Genomic DNA, 14,589 nt, shown 5'->3' on the forward strand with positions numbered 1-14,589 from the left:
TACTTACACTAGCACTGTCCCCTTGAGACGCATTGCCATAGCTGTAATCTCCATCTGTCTGCCCGCCATCCTCGCGCTCTTTCCCACGACACCGGCACAGCGACATTAATTACCTCGCGCCTCTCATATCGCGGGATCGTTTGCTTCAGAGTGCCATCTGTCATTTATACTCTTCCATTCTCTTAAAAGGTCAAATCTAGATTTTGAGAAGGCAGGCCTGTGTAGGCTACTGGCTAAACCGTGCTGCCGTGGGGGCCTCGCTATCTACCCTGAGCCGCCAGATGAACGTAACCAGATCCGACCGCACAGATGAGCCGCTGTGGGAACCAGTGACCACACAGAATGCAATGTGACCTGCGCCAGATACTGTTAGCTGGGGCTCATTCAGTGGGATCATCTGTGATATAATTCATCTGATTATAGCAGATATGTGCATGGTACATTTCCCCAGTAACCTAAGGGGTATACAACAAAGCAGGATCACACTTTTTCAGTCAGCATTGTGGAACAGCTCTTCCGCGCTCTACCGGCACAAGCACTGTTCATAACACTAACCGTTCACACCCTTTTTTGGCAGAGAAAATGTTGCAGGTTTTAAAGCTTATTTCCCACAATTCTACACATTTTGTCATGAGGTGCAGGTACATTTTTGCCGTTTTAAAGCTACTTTTATTGCAATGCTATACATTTTGCATTCATGTGATATTCGATTGACAAACAAAATCTATGGGCTGAAAAACGTAGCTAAATAACATTAGCTGACTCGGGCTAGTTGATATGGACAATTCTGATAAGCTATAAATTGCTCTAAGGTCTACAATGACTGATATGACAAGAGGATTCTACTTGTGCATTCCACTATTACAACTTCTAGATTACGTTGAAAGCAGGGCACGTGCGCACGATCTTGAAAATAAAGTCTGATTATTTGTCTGGCGGGATCAGTTATAATTCTATTCCACTTAGAGATCATTTTCACAACCAACATCACTTGCATTTGGTACTTTTTGTACAAGAGTTTATTTACAACAGTGATAACAGGGTTAGTGCGTGTGTAAACCTGTGTGTGTGTGTACACTGTCCTGTGGGTGGGTGTGTGCGGGTACACTGTCCTGTGGGTGGGTGTGTGCGGGTACACTGTCCTGTGGGTGGGTGCGGGTACACTGTCCTGTGGGTGGGTGCGGGTACACTGTCCTGTGGGTGGGTGCGGGTACACTGTCCTGTGTGTACACTGTCCTGTGGGTGGGTGCGGGTACACTGTCCTGTGGGTGGGTGCGGGTACACTGTCCTGTGGGTGGGTGCGGGTACACTGTCCTGTGGGTGGGTGGGTGCGTGTACACTGTCCTGTGGGTGGGTGGGTGCGTGTACACTGTCCTGTGGGTGTGTGTGTACACTGTCCTGTGGGTGTGTGTGTACACTGTCCTGTGGGTGGGTGTGTGTGTGTGGGTACACTGTCCTGTGGGTGGGGGTGTGTGGGTACACTGTCCTGTGGGTGTGTGTGTGGGTACACTGTCCTGTGGGTGGGGGTGTGGGTACACTGTCCTGTGGGTACACTGTCCTGTGGGTACACTGTCCTGTGGGTACACTGTCCTGTGGGTACACTGTCCTGTGGGTGTGTTGTGGTTTCACTCGCAGTCCAACTCCAACAGGGTCCAGCCTCAGAGAAATAAACTAAAACCAAGGTAGCAGGTAAATATTCGACAGGTAATTTAAAAGCTGAACGTGTAGTACATCATTGCCATAATTACTATAATACAGGTTTCTGCTAGGCGGTTGGGTGTAAAGGAATCTCAGACTACAAAAGCAGCATCTTCACCACACCAGCAACATGGAGGGGTGTCCGTTTGTATGTATATTAACAAGTCCAGGCACTGATTTAACTAGACAAATAAAAACAGACATAAAATAATGCACAAACAATACAGAAACAAAACACACAGATATATTGACACTAAGAGGCAACACAAACACAGTGATAAAACACCCATTACACAAAGGAGTACGCCCACAGATACTGCCCTGTGGGTCCATAACTGTACGTTTTTCTTTGAGTTATCAGGACGATTCTAGGCGTGGTCAGACCATTTAGAGTCAAGACCAGGCGAGGGGGGATCCTCACTTCCTGAAGAAGGTGTGTCGGGTGAAGGTGTACCACAGGTGGGCGGGCTTTCGCTTGGGCTCGGCCAATGTGAACACCTGCTGCTGAGGCACGCTGGTTGGCACGGTAACGTGGCGCTGGTGAATTGGATGCAGGGGCTGGTGGTGGGGCGGGACAGTGCCAGAGTAGCCAATGGCTGTGGAGGAAATAGAAAACATTTTTTAAAACATTATTTGCAATAGTGATGAATCCAAAACCACATGCACAGCAATCGTAAGAACACAAAAGCATGATTTATTAACGCTTACTCTTCATTTTCCCTTGTCGGGATTTCCTCGCATTGAAGATTGCTTGTTTTCGCTGCGTTTCACTGATCTTCATTCCTGTCATGAAAGAATAAAAAAATACCAGACAATCAAATGTCATTGAACACGCACAGACACATTCTCCTCTTCCCAACAACCCCTCCTCTCCTCCCCTTTCCTTTCCCTCCTCCATCCCAGCCCTCCTCACCCATCTCTTGGTCCTCCTGTACCCTCCGTCTCTCCCTGGCGAAGGCCTGCAGCCAGCGCTGTCTGTCCTGGGGCTTTCTGCAGCAGAGGTAACACAGGGTCTCCAGGGTTGAGCTGTTCCGGAGCCGCAGGGCGTTCTTCAGCGACATGCCCAGCTCAGGGTCCCTGCCGTCGGGCATCTCCAGCAGCTCCGTGTGGTCCATGTCCAGGCGGCCGCGGTAGTACAGCAGGTCGCGGCGCAGCACGTCCTTCTTACAGAACACCAGCTGGTGGTCGAACAGGAAGAAGCTGCGCTGCTGTGTCTTGTTGCCCTGGCAGACGATCCGGGTCAGCTCTCCAGAGTGGATCAGCTCCGAGCTGCGCTCCAACACGTCTGCTCCCTGAAAGGAACAGTGACAGAGAGACAGACATTCATTAGGTTGAGTTACATTCGTTGTTAGATCACACAGTGACGACAGGGATAACATCTGCCTGCTACAGTAATAATACACCTGGAAGATTCTCACCTCCCAGCGTAGGATGGCCACTTGCCAGTGAGCGATGGCGTCAACACTCTCCAGCCGCCTCTTCCCCTCATTGATGAGGCTCGCCACGTTCTTCATCGCCTCGTACGCGTCACTCACTCCACCGTAGTCACTACAGCACACAACAACAGCATTGGAGAGTGTGAAAAGGTTTGTGTGTGGGTGTTGTGAAGTTTGTAAAGTGTGTGTGTTGTGGCTTACCTGTGGTCTTTGGGGGTGTATTTGAGCAGCTCTCCCAGCTGCAGGGGGTACTTGCAGATCTTCTGGACGGGCGTGAGCAGGAAGCCAGCGATGGAGATGTCAATCATCTGCTGCAGCAGCCGACAGGCCTCAAAGAAGTGCTTGTACCTGCCCAGCTTCATGAGGCGCTGCAGCTCTCCACACGCTGCAGGGTGGGTGTTACAGTACTCAGAGTAGATGGAAAAACCCTCCCCCTGAGAGGGGGACAAAGGGGAGGGAGAGAGGAAAGAGAGAGAGGGAAGAGGAAAGAGGGGAGGGAGAGAGGAGAAAGAGAGAGGGAAGAGGAAAGAGGGGAGGGAGAGAGGAGAAAGAGAAGAGAAAGAGAGGGGAGCGAGTTAAATAAAACCTTACCAAATAGGGATGTGACTGCTTTGAAATGTATACAGTGAAATGTTTTTGAAAAATGCTGTATTTAGTAATACAATCTGTGTATGTGTGTGACTGTGTGTAGAAAGGTAGAACCAACGGTAGAACGGACCTGTAAGAGGAAACAGGCTCCTATCTCACTGAGGTGAGGCTGGTCTGTGTTGTACTTCCTCTCCAGGTCTTTGAGGAACTGTCTCTGGAACTTGTAGATGTCCTCGATGTTACTGAAGATGGTCTTCAGCTGCAGCTCAGTGAACATGCCTGGGTTTTTACCACATTGACGGATATAACCCTGGGAAAAGCATTAGATATTGTCAGATGTTTTAGTTGTAACAAGGAATAACCGTTACTATGGAGCTGCGGTCAACGCAAGGTTTGTCCAGCAGGGGGAGGGCCAATGAAGCTGGTGAAAATCCAGAGCCTTAGGGAGATTGTCATTTAGGTAAGTCAGTCCTCTTCTCTCCTTGACTCCTCTGTCCTCCTCTCCTCCGTGACCCGGAAACTGGTAAGTGGTCGAGAAGAGTGTAAAATCGAACACAATGGACTCTACTCCCCTCCATTTCCTACTTCGACAGATGATGCACAAGCGTGTCCTTGCGGCACATAGCAGGGAAGTGCTATGCCCCCTTTGAATCAGGTGTTCTCAAAGGAGTAAAGCATACATACATATAGGAATATGTTACTTCTCCTTTATCTATAAAATGTGCTGCACAACTAGCTAGATTTGTTTTATCACTTTACATTTATTCTGGAATTCCACCATGACGCGGGAGTGGAAAAGGAGTTTCATTTCATACAAATGCATTCGTTTCCACATTTCCTCTCCTCAATTACCTTTGACCATTTTTCCAAAAAGAGGCAAGGAGAAGAGATGAGAACAGGAGAGAAAAACGAATGTAAATTCTACCCTAGCGGTAATGTCAGTGACGATGGAGGAGAGACATGGGTTAGGGTTGGTTAGTGTTTCTGGTCGAGCGTCACCCACCTCACAGATGTCCCGGAGGTGTTTGATGTAGATACGTTCTGTGTTCATGATCTCTTTTACCACGTTGGTCCTCATCTGGTGGCGGTGCTCAGCGCTGTGTGTGTCCCGGGGGGCAGTGTGTGGGTTCTCCTGGTCCAGAGCACAACGCTCTACACTCTCCGCTCCAGAGTCCTCCTCCTGGTTCACACGCACCTGTCAAATCACACACACGTTACCAGGCGAACCAGAGTCACGCATCTGTAAATTAAACCCTGTTAACACAACCTATATCCCTATGGTAATATTACAAACACCATGTATGGTTAACAAGCCCCTGTGTCGCCAACAATCCCCAACAGGGGCAATTACCAAGCGGTCACCCCCCCGTCAATTAACTGGCCTCACCATGGTTACCATAGCTTGCCTAATTAAGATGCAACTGTAAATCAATACAAGTCACCAGGGAAACCCCCGAAACCTCTGAACCCACACTACCCTTTTCCCGTGAACACACACTAGTAAGGGGCTGGGTTGCAGCCAAGACAGCTGGCAGGGTCTAGCGTAAACATCAATTACACAGAGGGCAGAATGTCTACTTAAGACAAAACATGGACACTTCTTGTATTTTCTTGCTTTCTGATCCAAGCCGATCATGTCAATGGCTTGTTCAGAAAGTTGTTTTGTTTTTGACCTCTTTTTGCTTCATGCCCTGACCTGTTTGTATCTTGTTGTTGTGAAAAAAGATCAATAAAAACAAAGAACTGTTAAATAATTGACTGACAGATTTTTCTTTTCAATGCAACAGGGCTAGTGCACAAATGTGTTGACTCCGTGTTGTCTTACCCTGACGAAGCTGGAGGGGAACCAGGCCTCCCTGTCTGGCCCCATGCCCCACCACCAGTCCTTGTGAGGGGCCTCCAGCACCCGGATCACATCCCCCGCCTTGAACGCCAGCTCCTGCTCCTCCATCGTCACATGGTCCCACAGGGCCTCTGCATACACAGCTTGACCCTGGCTGATCCACTGAGAGAGAAAGGGGGAAGAGAGGTGGAGGGTTACCGAGTCAGGGTTACCGAGCTTATGTAATGACAGACACGCACAAATAAATACAGAATTACATGCACAGCATACTCATGTCTGACACACAGATTACGCTTGGACTTGGGACATCAGAGCTGCGTCCAAACTCAGACCAAAACAGATCACACACACACATCAGGGATTGCAGAAAGGGCATATTGTCTTGGAGAGACATTTATCCAATGTTCCCACTAAGCATGCGCAGTAGCCCCCAGACCGCCGCGCAGAAATATCAGCCCACAGAGATAAGTACGAGATTGAACTTCATTCAACGACTGGTTGATCTCCAAGGCATTCCTAGTCGATCCCCAAAAATGTCTGTAAAAAAAAAATCAACAATTTGTATTTATTATGGAGTGGAGGTTAACACTATCAAGGTTTCTCTTTACTGTGGCAATCGTGATCGAATCAACCCAATATTATCCACGTTCAACGCAACATACTGAAACAAAAACAAACTATGCAACAGCTTTTGTTGTAGGCAGAACGCATCGGAGTAGGATTCTATTGCATTGACAGCACTACTCAGCCTGTACTCTACACAGACCGGTGCAGCGTAAACAAATCAGAGCTGCAGTAGGACTACATGCAAATAGACCATTGCCATATATGGATCTGTACCATTTACTTTGAACTGGACTGTGTTTACAGCATGAACGGTCGTGAGTAGGGCTGTGGCGGTCACAAAATGTTGGTCAGCCGGTGATTGCCAAGCGAATAACGGTAATTGACCGTGAGACTGACATTAAGCATCTCCTGGTTTCCACATTTTAAAAAGTGTAATAAATCATATAATATAGCCTACACCTTCACAATAAATCCATTATTTATTTTAGACAGGTATAAAGCAGCATGATATGAAGAAAATGTAGTCTATTTCAGAAGAACAGAATAGCATACTCTGAGTTGTCCTTATGTTAGGTCCTAATCTGGCTATGCCATATGGCTGTGGGCTACACTGGTTCATTTAGCAGACACGATTTGCTTAGAATTCTGTGGCATTACTTTATAGTATGATGAATACAACTGAATAAAGCTGAATAAAATAGATTTTCTCCAAATGATGGAGCGAGCACATTTGGCTATTCCGTGTTAAGCAGTTAAAGAAACAGGTATTCATATAAGCTTAATTTAAAGTTATTAAATGTAACTTTAGTTGTTCTAGAAACGTTGGACTATAAGTTTTGATTTTTAATATATTGTAAGGCTGCATGATGAGACTAATGATAATTTGAAAAAAATAGCTTGAAAGGCATGAGATCTGTATTGTTTATGGCGCAGGCTGTACACTTCAATAGTCAATCAATCACAATTTGACAAGCACTTGATAATGCCTCGAATTTCACGGCGGAATCCCCTTTGTGGCAGTAATGCACCCTAAAAAATCAATTCCTTTTGCGGCCCGAAGTGCTGTGTTGTGCTCTTCTCTTTGAGTGTGCCGTGCAAGAAGTCTCTCACTCACACAACTCTCCATCAGTTGATCGGGTCTTTCTCACAGGATACAAATTAAGACAGACACGTCGGGGACGCAACTTCGCATGTCCTTATCCAACTCCGATGTCCATATCGAAGATATTGGAAGAACTGTTTAAATTTACTTTGAACAGCAAAAGCACGAGACTATGTTAATCTACTATCCCCCATAGTACAAAAGTATACCCATTCTATAAGGTGGGATAAATAAAGGTTAAAAAAATGTTTTGTCTGGGACAGTTGCGATAGAGCCCAAATTAATACAACCACTAGCATCAAAAAACCTTTAGATCAGAACGTTTAGCTTAAAATGTTGTTAATAAACCATTAGCCTATTTCTTCATATTATAAGCGCAGCAATGCGCACACGGTAGTAGGCAATACGCGTGAATGTTCCATTAGCGGAAAACACCATTATCAAAAGTGACCACTAATACAATTATGCATGTAATGCTTTTACTATAAAAGGCGCATTTGTAATGGTGGAAATTATCTTCCGCAAACTCACATATGCCAGTTAGGCTCTACACCCTTTGTAAAGCAGATTAATGTGCATCATTTTAAGAAGTTATTTGGCCACTTCAATTGTGATACAAACCTTATTAAAACATATTGGCCTATGGGCTAGGCTACATAGTTGCACACCTATGAAAAAGTCACAAAAAAATGCATGGTTTGTTGTGCCTAGCATCATTCACAAGTTATAATATATTCGCTCCCATTGAAAAGTTTGGGGTCACTTAGAAAATATCCTAGTTTTTGAAAGAAAAGCACATTTTTTGTCCATTAAAATAACATCAAATTGATCAGAAATACAGTGCAGACATTGTTAAATGTTGTAAATGACTATTGTAGCTGGAAACGGCTGATTTTTAATGGAATATCTACATAGGCAAACAGAGGCCCATTATCAGCAACCATCACTCCTGTGTTCCAATGGCACACAGGCAGAGTTGCAAAGAAAAATCCATATCTCAGACTGGCCAATAAAAAGATGGGCAAAAAGAACAGAGACAACGGACATAGGAACTCTGCCTAGAAGGCCAGCATCCCGGACTCGCCTCTTCACTGTTGACATTGAGACTGGTGTTTTGTGGGTACTATTTAATAAGGCTGCCAGTTGAGGACGTGAGGCGTCTGTTTCTCAAACTAGACACTATTGTAGTTGTCCTCTTGCTCAGTTGTGCACCGGGGCCTCCCACTCCCTTTTCTATTCTGGTTTTTGACAGTTTGCGCTCTTCTGTGAAGGGAGTAGTACACAGCGTTGTACGAGATCTTCAGTTTCTTGGAAATTTCTCACATGGAATAGCCTTAATTTCTCAGAATAAGAATAGACTGACGAGTTTCAGAAGAAAGGTCTTTGTTTCTGGCCATTTTGAGCATGTAATCGAACCAACAAATGCTAATGCTCCAGATACCCAGTTGTATTGCTTCTTTAAACCAGGACAAGTTTTCAGCTGTGCTAACATAATTGCAAAAGGGTTTTCTAATGATCAATTAGCCTTTAGAAATGATAAACTTGGATTAGCTAACACAACGTGTCATTGGAACACACGTGTGATGGTTGCTGATAATGGGCCTCTGTACACCCATGTACATATTCCATTAAAAATCAACAATGTCTACACTGTATTTCTGATCAATTTGATGTTATTTTAATGGACAATTTTCTTTTGATTTTCTTTCAAAAACAAGGTGACCCCAAACTTTTGAACGGTAGTGTAATTCACAAGTGATAGGCAAAAATTGTCACCCATCAGATTATTCTTGATTTAATCTTGTCTTCACATATACTAATTAATGTGTGTGTGAGACATTAGTTTTGATTTAGAATGGACCATTATCATTCACCTGTATCGAAACAGGGTCAGCGGGAAAACAATACATTATCTATGCACTTAAATAGTGAATGAAGGACACTTTACCTGTAGTTCATTTTCATGCCAGCCAGGTAGGCTATACTCCTGTTGTAAATATAAGCAATGTGCTTAATATTAGGAAAGTTTAGAAATAAATATCGTAGGCCTAGCCTACAGAAAGCTGATGGGATCCTCCTCTTTTTAATAGAGGCCATCACTCTGTTCTCTTATGCAATTGCATTGCCTATTGAAATATTGCGTAACATGAGCTCTCATGAAGTGTTTGATTAGATTTTCGAATATATTTGCATTGATGTCAAAGTGGTTAGAGGGACAATAGAGTGCTGAGTACCAGGCAGTTAGCAAGTTCAGTAGGCTACTAATGACCAGCAGCATCAGAGCTTGGAGAAGCCTAAACACCGTGACTAAACGGTCAGGTGGAATTTGACTGCCTTCATGACTCGTGACCGCCGGTGTGGCGGTAATACGGTCACCGTAACAGCCCTAGTTGTGAGTAGATGCGCTTGTTTTGAGATCAAAGCAAGAGCTGCATGTAGCCAATTGTGCACATTTAGTTAATATCCATTGCTAGTTAGTGAGTTATTAGCCCAGTTATAGATACTTTGTAGTCAGCAATAGGGGAGTGATTACTTCCTACAAGAGCACAAAACGTGTACATTTCTAGACCTCTATGAAAAATGAGTCAGGTACATAGCTTTGTTTTGTCTTAAAGGAGCAGTGTTGTATTTTGAGACAGGCTTCAATAAGCTAAGTAGCCAATAGGCAGAGGGTAGCAAAATTGTCAGATTCTCTGTAATAATGGTATGGAAATAATAATGCATTTTATTTTGTAGTGGTTTCTTGCATCAAACAACAACTCTTTCAGTCACCTCCTTGTCTGAAGGACAAGTAAATAAAACAGGTTAATGTCAAGCCCTGCATGTTTTTTCCAAAAGTCTCATGGAATGTAGGCCTACATTGAACACCACATGTTGGCTGCTACTGTAGGCTGAATGATAGAACAGCTATTTCCATGTTAAGATGTCATCCATTTTCTCCATTGCTTTTGATGGTAGGCCACTCTGGTAGCCCTACATTATGATCAAATAGCCACAGTAGCCTACTTGACCACTGTTAAATCTAACTAAAAACGGGTACAGCCTCAGTGTTCAGAGTAAACGTGCTTCTACACCTGCATTGCTTGCTGTTTGGAGTTTTAGGCTGGGTTTCTGTACAGCACTTTGTGACATCAGCTGATGTAAGAAGGGCTATATAAATACATTTGAAATTTGATTGATAAACTTGCACTGGAAGTTGCACAGAATTTTCCCAACATTCAAGTTTGCACTCAGCAGACCTGAAATTTGCTCATTGCTGAATTTGTTTTGAGGGAACATTGGTTACATCTGATGCTGAATGCATCCTGCAATTTAACACACAGGCAGGCAGGTAGATAAGCAGCACACCTGGCTGAGAGCAGACAGCCCCACCCCAGGCTGCAGGTACGTTGTGACATCACTGAGCTCATCGAAGCTCCCCTCCTCCTCACTCACACTGTCACCATCCACCGCTGCACAACACTCTGAGCCTCCATCTGCTGTGGGGAGGAGAGAGTTAGTACAGTTACACACATCAGACATGCTCTCTCACACACACAAACAGCACTCACTACACCAGGGATCAACTATATTCAGCCACGGGCCGATTTGTTCTTGAGTGGATGGTCGGGGGGCTGCGACAATTACAAATCATTTGTATAAGGCAAATTGACCACAAGAAGCCCAAACAGATATGTTTAACTAAAACATAATCATTTCAAACCTTGTTTACAATCACATTTCACTATTATGAGTGGGGGAAAAAATCCTACATTAAAATCAGTTGGAGCTGGTTTCCTGGTGTTTTTAGTCTACGTCGGAGAAAAAAAAATGTATAACTGGTTTTTGCTTAGAAAACTTGGGGGGACAAAAAAAATATTAAAAAACCCTCGGGCCAGTTGGGGAACCCTGCTCTACACATTACACACTCTGGAAAGATGGTAAACACACTTTCATTTTACACACTAACTTTCAAAGCTCTCCCAGACCTGCCAACCATGTCCAACTGTTTAGAGTGCAAGACGGGCAGAAAATTGGAGATTTATGTGCTTATACAAACATTATGCATCACACCTGGTTCAGTCCGCTAAAAAGGTATTTACAAAACATAAAAGATTCATACTGATAAGTACTGAACATAAAATATAAATATATGTTTTGTGGAATTAGAACAGATTGTCTGTATGTTTATTCCATTACATGTACAGTGTAGAATGGAGATAATTATTTATAATGTTTTTCTTAGCACATGCCCCCAAGTTTAGTCTCTATAGCAGAGGAATGCTAGTCACCTCTCAAACAGGGCCAATCACTAGGGCCAGCTCACAAGTATTGGCTTTTTAGACACGGTTCCTAATCAACACTAAAAGCAAAATTCACTTTGAAAACAAAAACAAATGATCACGTCGACACAGACTGCAAACTGGCTACACAAAGCTTAAGTAGGCTACCGCAAAGGGAATCTGACCTCTGTTCAGTAGACTACCTAAAAGGGAATCTGACCTCTGTTCAGTAGGCTACCGCAAAGGGAATCTGACCTCTGTTCAGTAGGCTACCGCAAAGGGAATCTGACCTCTGTTCAGTAGGCTACCGCAAAGGGAATCTGACCTCTGTTCAGTAGGCTACCGCAAAGGGAATCTGAACGCTGTTCAGTAGGCTACCGCAAAGGGAATCTGACCTCTGTTCAGTAGGCTACCGCAAAGGGAATCTGACCTCTGTTCAGTAGGCTACCGCAAAGGGAATCTGACCTCTGTTCAGTAGGCTACCGCAAAGGGAATCTGACCTCTGTTCAGTAGGCTACCGCAAAGGGAATCTGAACGCTGTTCAGTAGGCTACCGCAAAGGGAATCTGAACGCTGTTCAGTAGGCTACCGCAAAGGGAATCTGAACGCTGTTCAGTAGGATAATGCAAAGGGAATCTGACCTCTGTTCAGTAGGCTACCGCAAAGGGAATCTGAACGCTGTTCAGTAGGCTACCGCAAAGGGAATCTGAACGCTGTTCAGTAGGATAATGCAAAGGGAATCTGACCTCTGTTCAGTAGGATAATGCAAAGGGAATCTGACCTCTGTTCAGTAGGATAATGCAAAGGGAATCTGACCTCTGTTCAGTAGGATAATGCAAAGGGAATCTGAACGCTGTTCGCTAGAAGAGTCCGCTGTTTCAGCCTATGTAAAGGTGTCCATTGTATTTCTTTGCAGCACATATATCGTTTCAGATTTTCGAAATTGATCAAATCTAAAATATAGTACAAAGGCATTTTAGAAGCATTGCCTCTATAATTAATACCGGACACTCATCCATTCTTCATCGCGCAGTCTCCTAAACTCGACTCCATTTAATTCCAAGATGTTTATATTTATTTGTGATTATACTTTTGTAATGCTTTTTGTGACGTGGATCATAATTACTGTTACAGTCTATCATGATGCGTGATCCTTGTAATAATACGTGGAAAATACAACTAATGGAACGCAGAATTAAATGTTTTTCACATGTGCACAAATGCGAACAGTTATTTTTCATATTTGTATTTAATTTCTTTCAGTAGCAAATGCGAGTGAACTGCTGTCACTTTAGAGCCCACTGACTGTCCATCTTATGTTCGCTAACGTTAGCGTGAACCAATGTGTTTACCTTTCCACAACACAGAGTGGAAAAGGGATTTGTCCATGTGTTAATTTACAGCTGACAGTCAGCAAACTCAGCATCACAACCACCAGGAGGAGGGACAAACACGATGTAGCTACGTCTAATTATAATGTATTCATCTCCATGTCCGTTCACACAAACTCCCTTCACTCCATTCATTCATGTCTGTGTTTTGCAGCTCGAGAATCGGGATGTTAGATTTACTCAGCAGATTTAAAAAAAATTTAAATGTAAAAAAAATAATCAAAAAATCAGGCCCTATTCATTTCTGTGTACTTTTAACTCGGATCTCGTACTTTCATACATGGACAGAGAATTGCGTAGATGGTACACAACATGCGTCCATGTTGGCCGGTCTGCTCTCCTCTGCTCTTCTTTTACAGATATTCTACCCCACTCTGCCTCTCATTCTCATACACAGACACTCTCCATCTTTATTCCTCCCTTTCACACACACTCCCTCCCTCACCACTGAGGACTCTGTGTAGTTTGCGTTGTCCAAGGCGGTCCAGTCCAATAGGGGTGCTCTGGGAGAAGGTGGAGGGGCGGAACCTGGCCGACACAGCCCTGTAGGAGGGCACCTGGTGGGACGGGACAGGTGGGCGTGACAGGGGCTAGAGCGACATGGAGAGGACAGTGTTAGGGGCCTTTGGGAACATCCAAGGGTTTTGCACCTCAATCACAAACAGGGCAGTATTTGACATGCTGTGTTACACAAATCTCTCAGTATATCTAGCCATTGTTAAACAGTGAGGTGCTTACAGACGGCAGACGGTCCTCCCTCTCCTCAGCGCCAGGTGAAGAGTACAGATCCACTCCTCCAATCACAGACATAGGCCGTCTCCTCCGGCACTGGAGATCTCCATTCATATTGCAGTTCTCTGGGCTGTCACTGTCCTGCGAGCCTCCATTACATTTAAAGTCCTGACAGGGAGTTCCATTTGTAGTCCTCTCCTCAGGATGTAGCTCCGCCTCCTCCTCGGGGATGGCGTACTTCCTGGCAACCAGCTGAGCGTAGTCAGAGATTGGCCGAGGCCTCGATCGCCCAGCCCTCCGTCTAGGGGTGACGGACGTGGACGTTTCCGTTGCGCCTGTTGCCGTGGGTGATGTGGTTAACATGGGTGAGGTGGGAGAATCTAGGGAACATGTTGGGGTGAGATGGGTACCGGTGGCTGAAGGAGAGGGCGCCTCTTCACCCCCTAATAGTGCCTCTCTGCCCTGTTCGTCTGACGTGTCCTGCAGGTAAGAGCAAAGGTGAAAGGTCAAATTTGATGTCCCACAATGCCTGCTCCTAATTAAACACATCCTCAGGAAAGAATGTCTGTTAATCAGAAACAGAGCATGCTGTTTAGCTGACGTGTCAAATGGGGAAAGTCCGTACTAATGTCAGTGATATGGAATATTTATTTTTGCACATTCTTCTCCCATATCCCATACCCTCAATTCATGTTAAAAGTCTTATCAAATTGTATGTGTACACACAAGGAGGAGCGACAGAAGAGAATACATTTCCTCCTATTTAGGTTACTGCCCAAGAGAAAAAAATGTGCAATGGTTAGCTGACCAGGGAGCTTAGTAGTATACTGTACTGGTTTAGTTTGTTTCATTTGTTTGTCATTGGTAGAGAGATGTTCCCTTACCTCCAGCTCCTCCTGATCTTGGTCTGGTCTGGTCCATATGCACTGGAAAGGTACACAGTAGATCAGCACCATGGTCAAACACCAACA

General features: G+C 44.6%; 1 protein-coding gene and 1 long non-coding RNA gene across 3 annotated transcripts in view; both read right to left on the reverse strand.

The window, feature by feature from the left end:
* Window positions 1-1,692: 1,692 nt before the first annotated feature.
* LOC115195493 (spermatogenesis-associated protein 13) overlaps window positions 1,693-14,589 on the reverse strand; it is a 34,803-nt gene continuing 21,906 nt past the window's right edge. Inside the window, exons 3-14 of one of the 2 annotated variants that reach the window (XM_029755387.1) lie at window positions 14,503-14,544; window positions 13,625-14,098; window positions 13,332-13,476; window positions 10,583-10,713; window positions 5,548-5,727; window positions 4,726-4,917; window positions 3,853-4,032; window positions 3,336-3,568; window positions 3,117-3,246; window positions 2,612-2,990; window positions 2,407-2,481; window positions 1,693-2,294 (exon numbers count right to left, since the gene is read on the reverse strand). In XM_029755387.1, the coding sequence (XP_029611247.1) occupies window positions 2,116-2,294; window positions 2,407-2,481; window positions 2,612-2,990; window positions 3,117-3,246; window positions 3,336-3,568; window positions 3,853-4,032; window positions 4,726-4,917; window positions 5,548-5,727; window positions 10,583-10,713; window positions 13,332-13,476; window positions 13,625-14,098; window positions 14,503-14,544 (2,340 nt within the window). In that variant the 3' untranslated portion in view covers window positions 1,693-2,115. Of the gene's footprint in view, window positions 2,295-2,406; window positions 2,482-2,611; window positions 2,991-3,116; window positions 3,247-3,335; window positions 3,569-3,852; window positions 4,033-4,725; window positions 4,918-5,547; window positions 5,728-10,582; window positions 10,714-13,331; window positions 13,477-13,624; window positions 14,099-14,502; window positions 14,545-14,589 lie in introns of those variants that run through there. The other variant, XM_029755388.1, reaches the window with a different exon arrangement.
* LOC115195494 (uncharacterized) lies at window positions 11,368-11,794 on the reverse strand. The gene is made up of 2 exons (XR_003878704.1): window positions 11,717-11,794; window positions 11,368-11,681 (listed from the first exon to the last, which is right to left on the reverse strand). It is a non-coding gene; the product is annotated as an uncharacterized LOC115195494 (long non-coding RNA).

This window comes from Salmo trutta, chromosome 6 (genome assembly GCF_901001165.1).
Source record: "Salmo trutta chromosome 6, fSalTru1.1, whole genome shotgun sequence".
NCBI lineage: Eukaryota > Metazoa > Chordata > Actinopteri > Salmoniformes > Salmonidae > Salmo > Salmo trutta.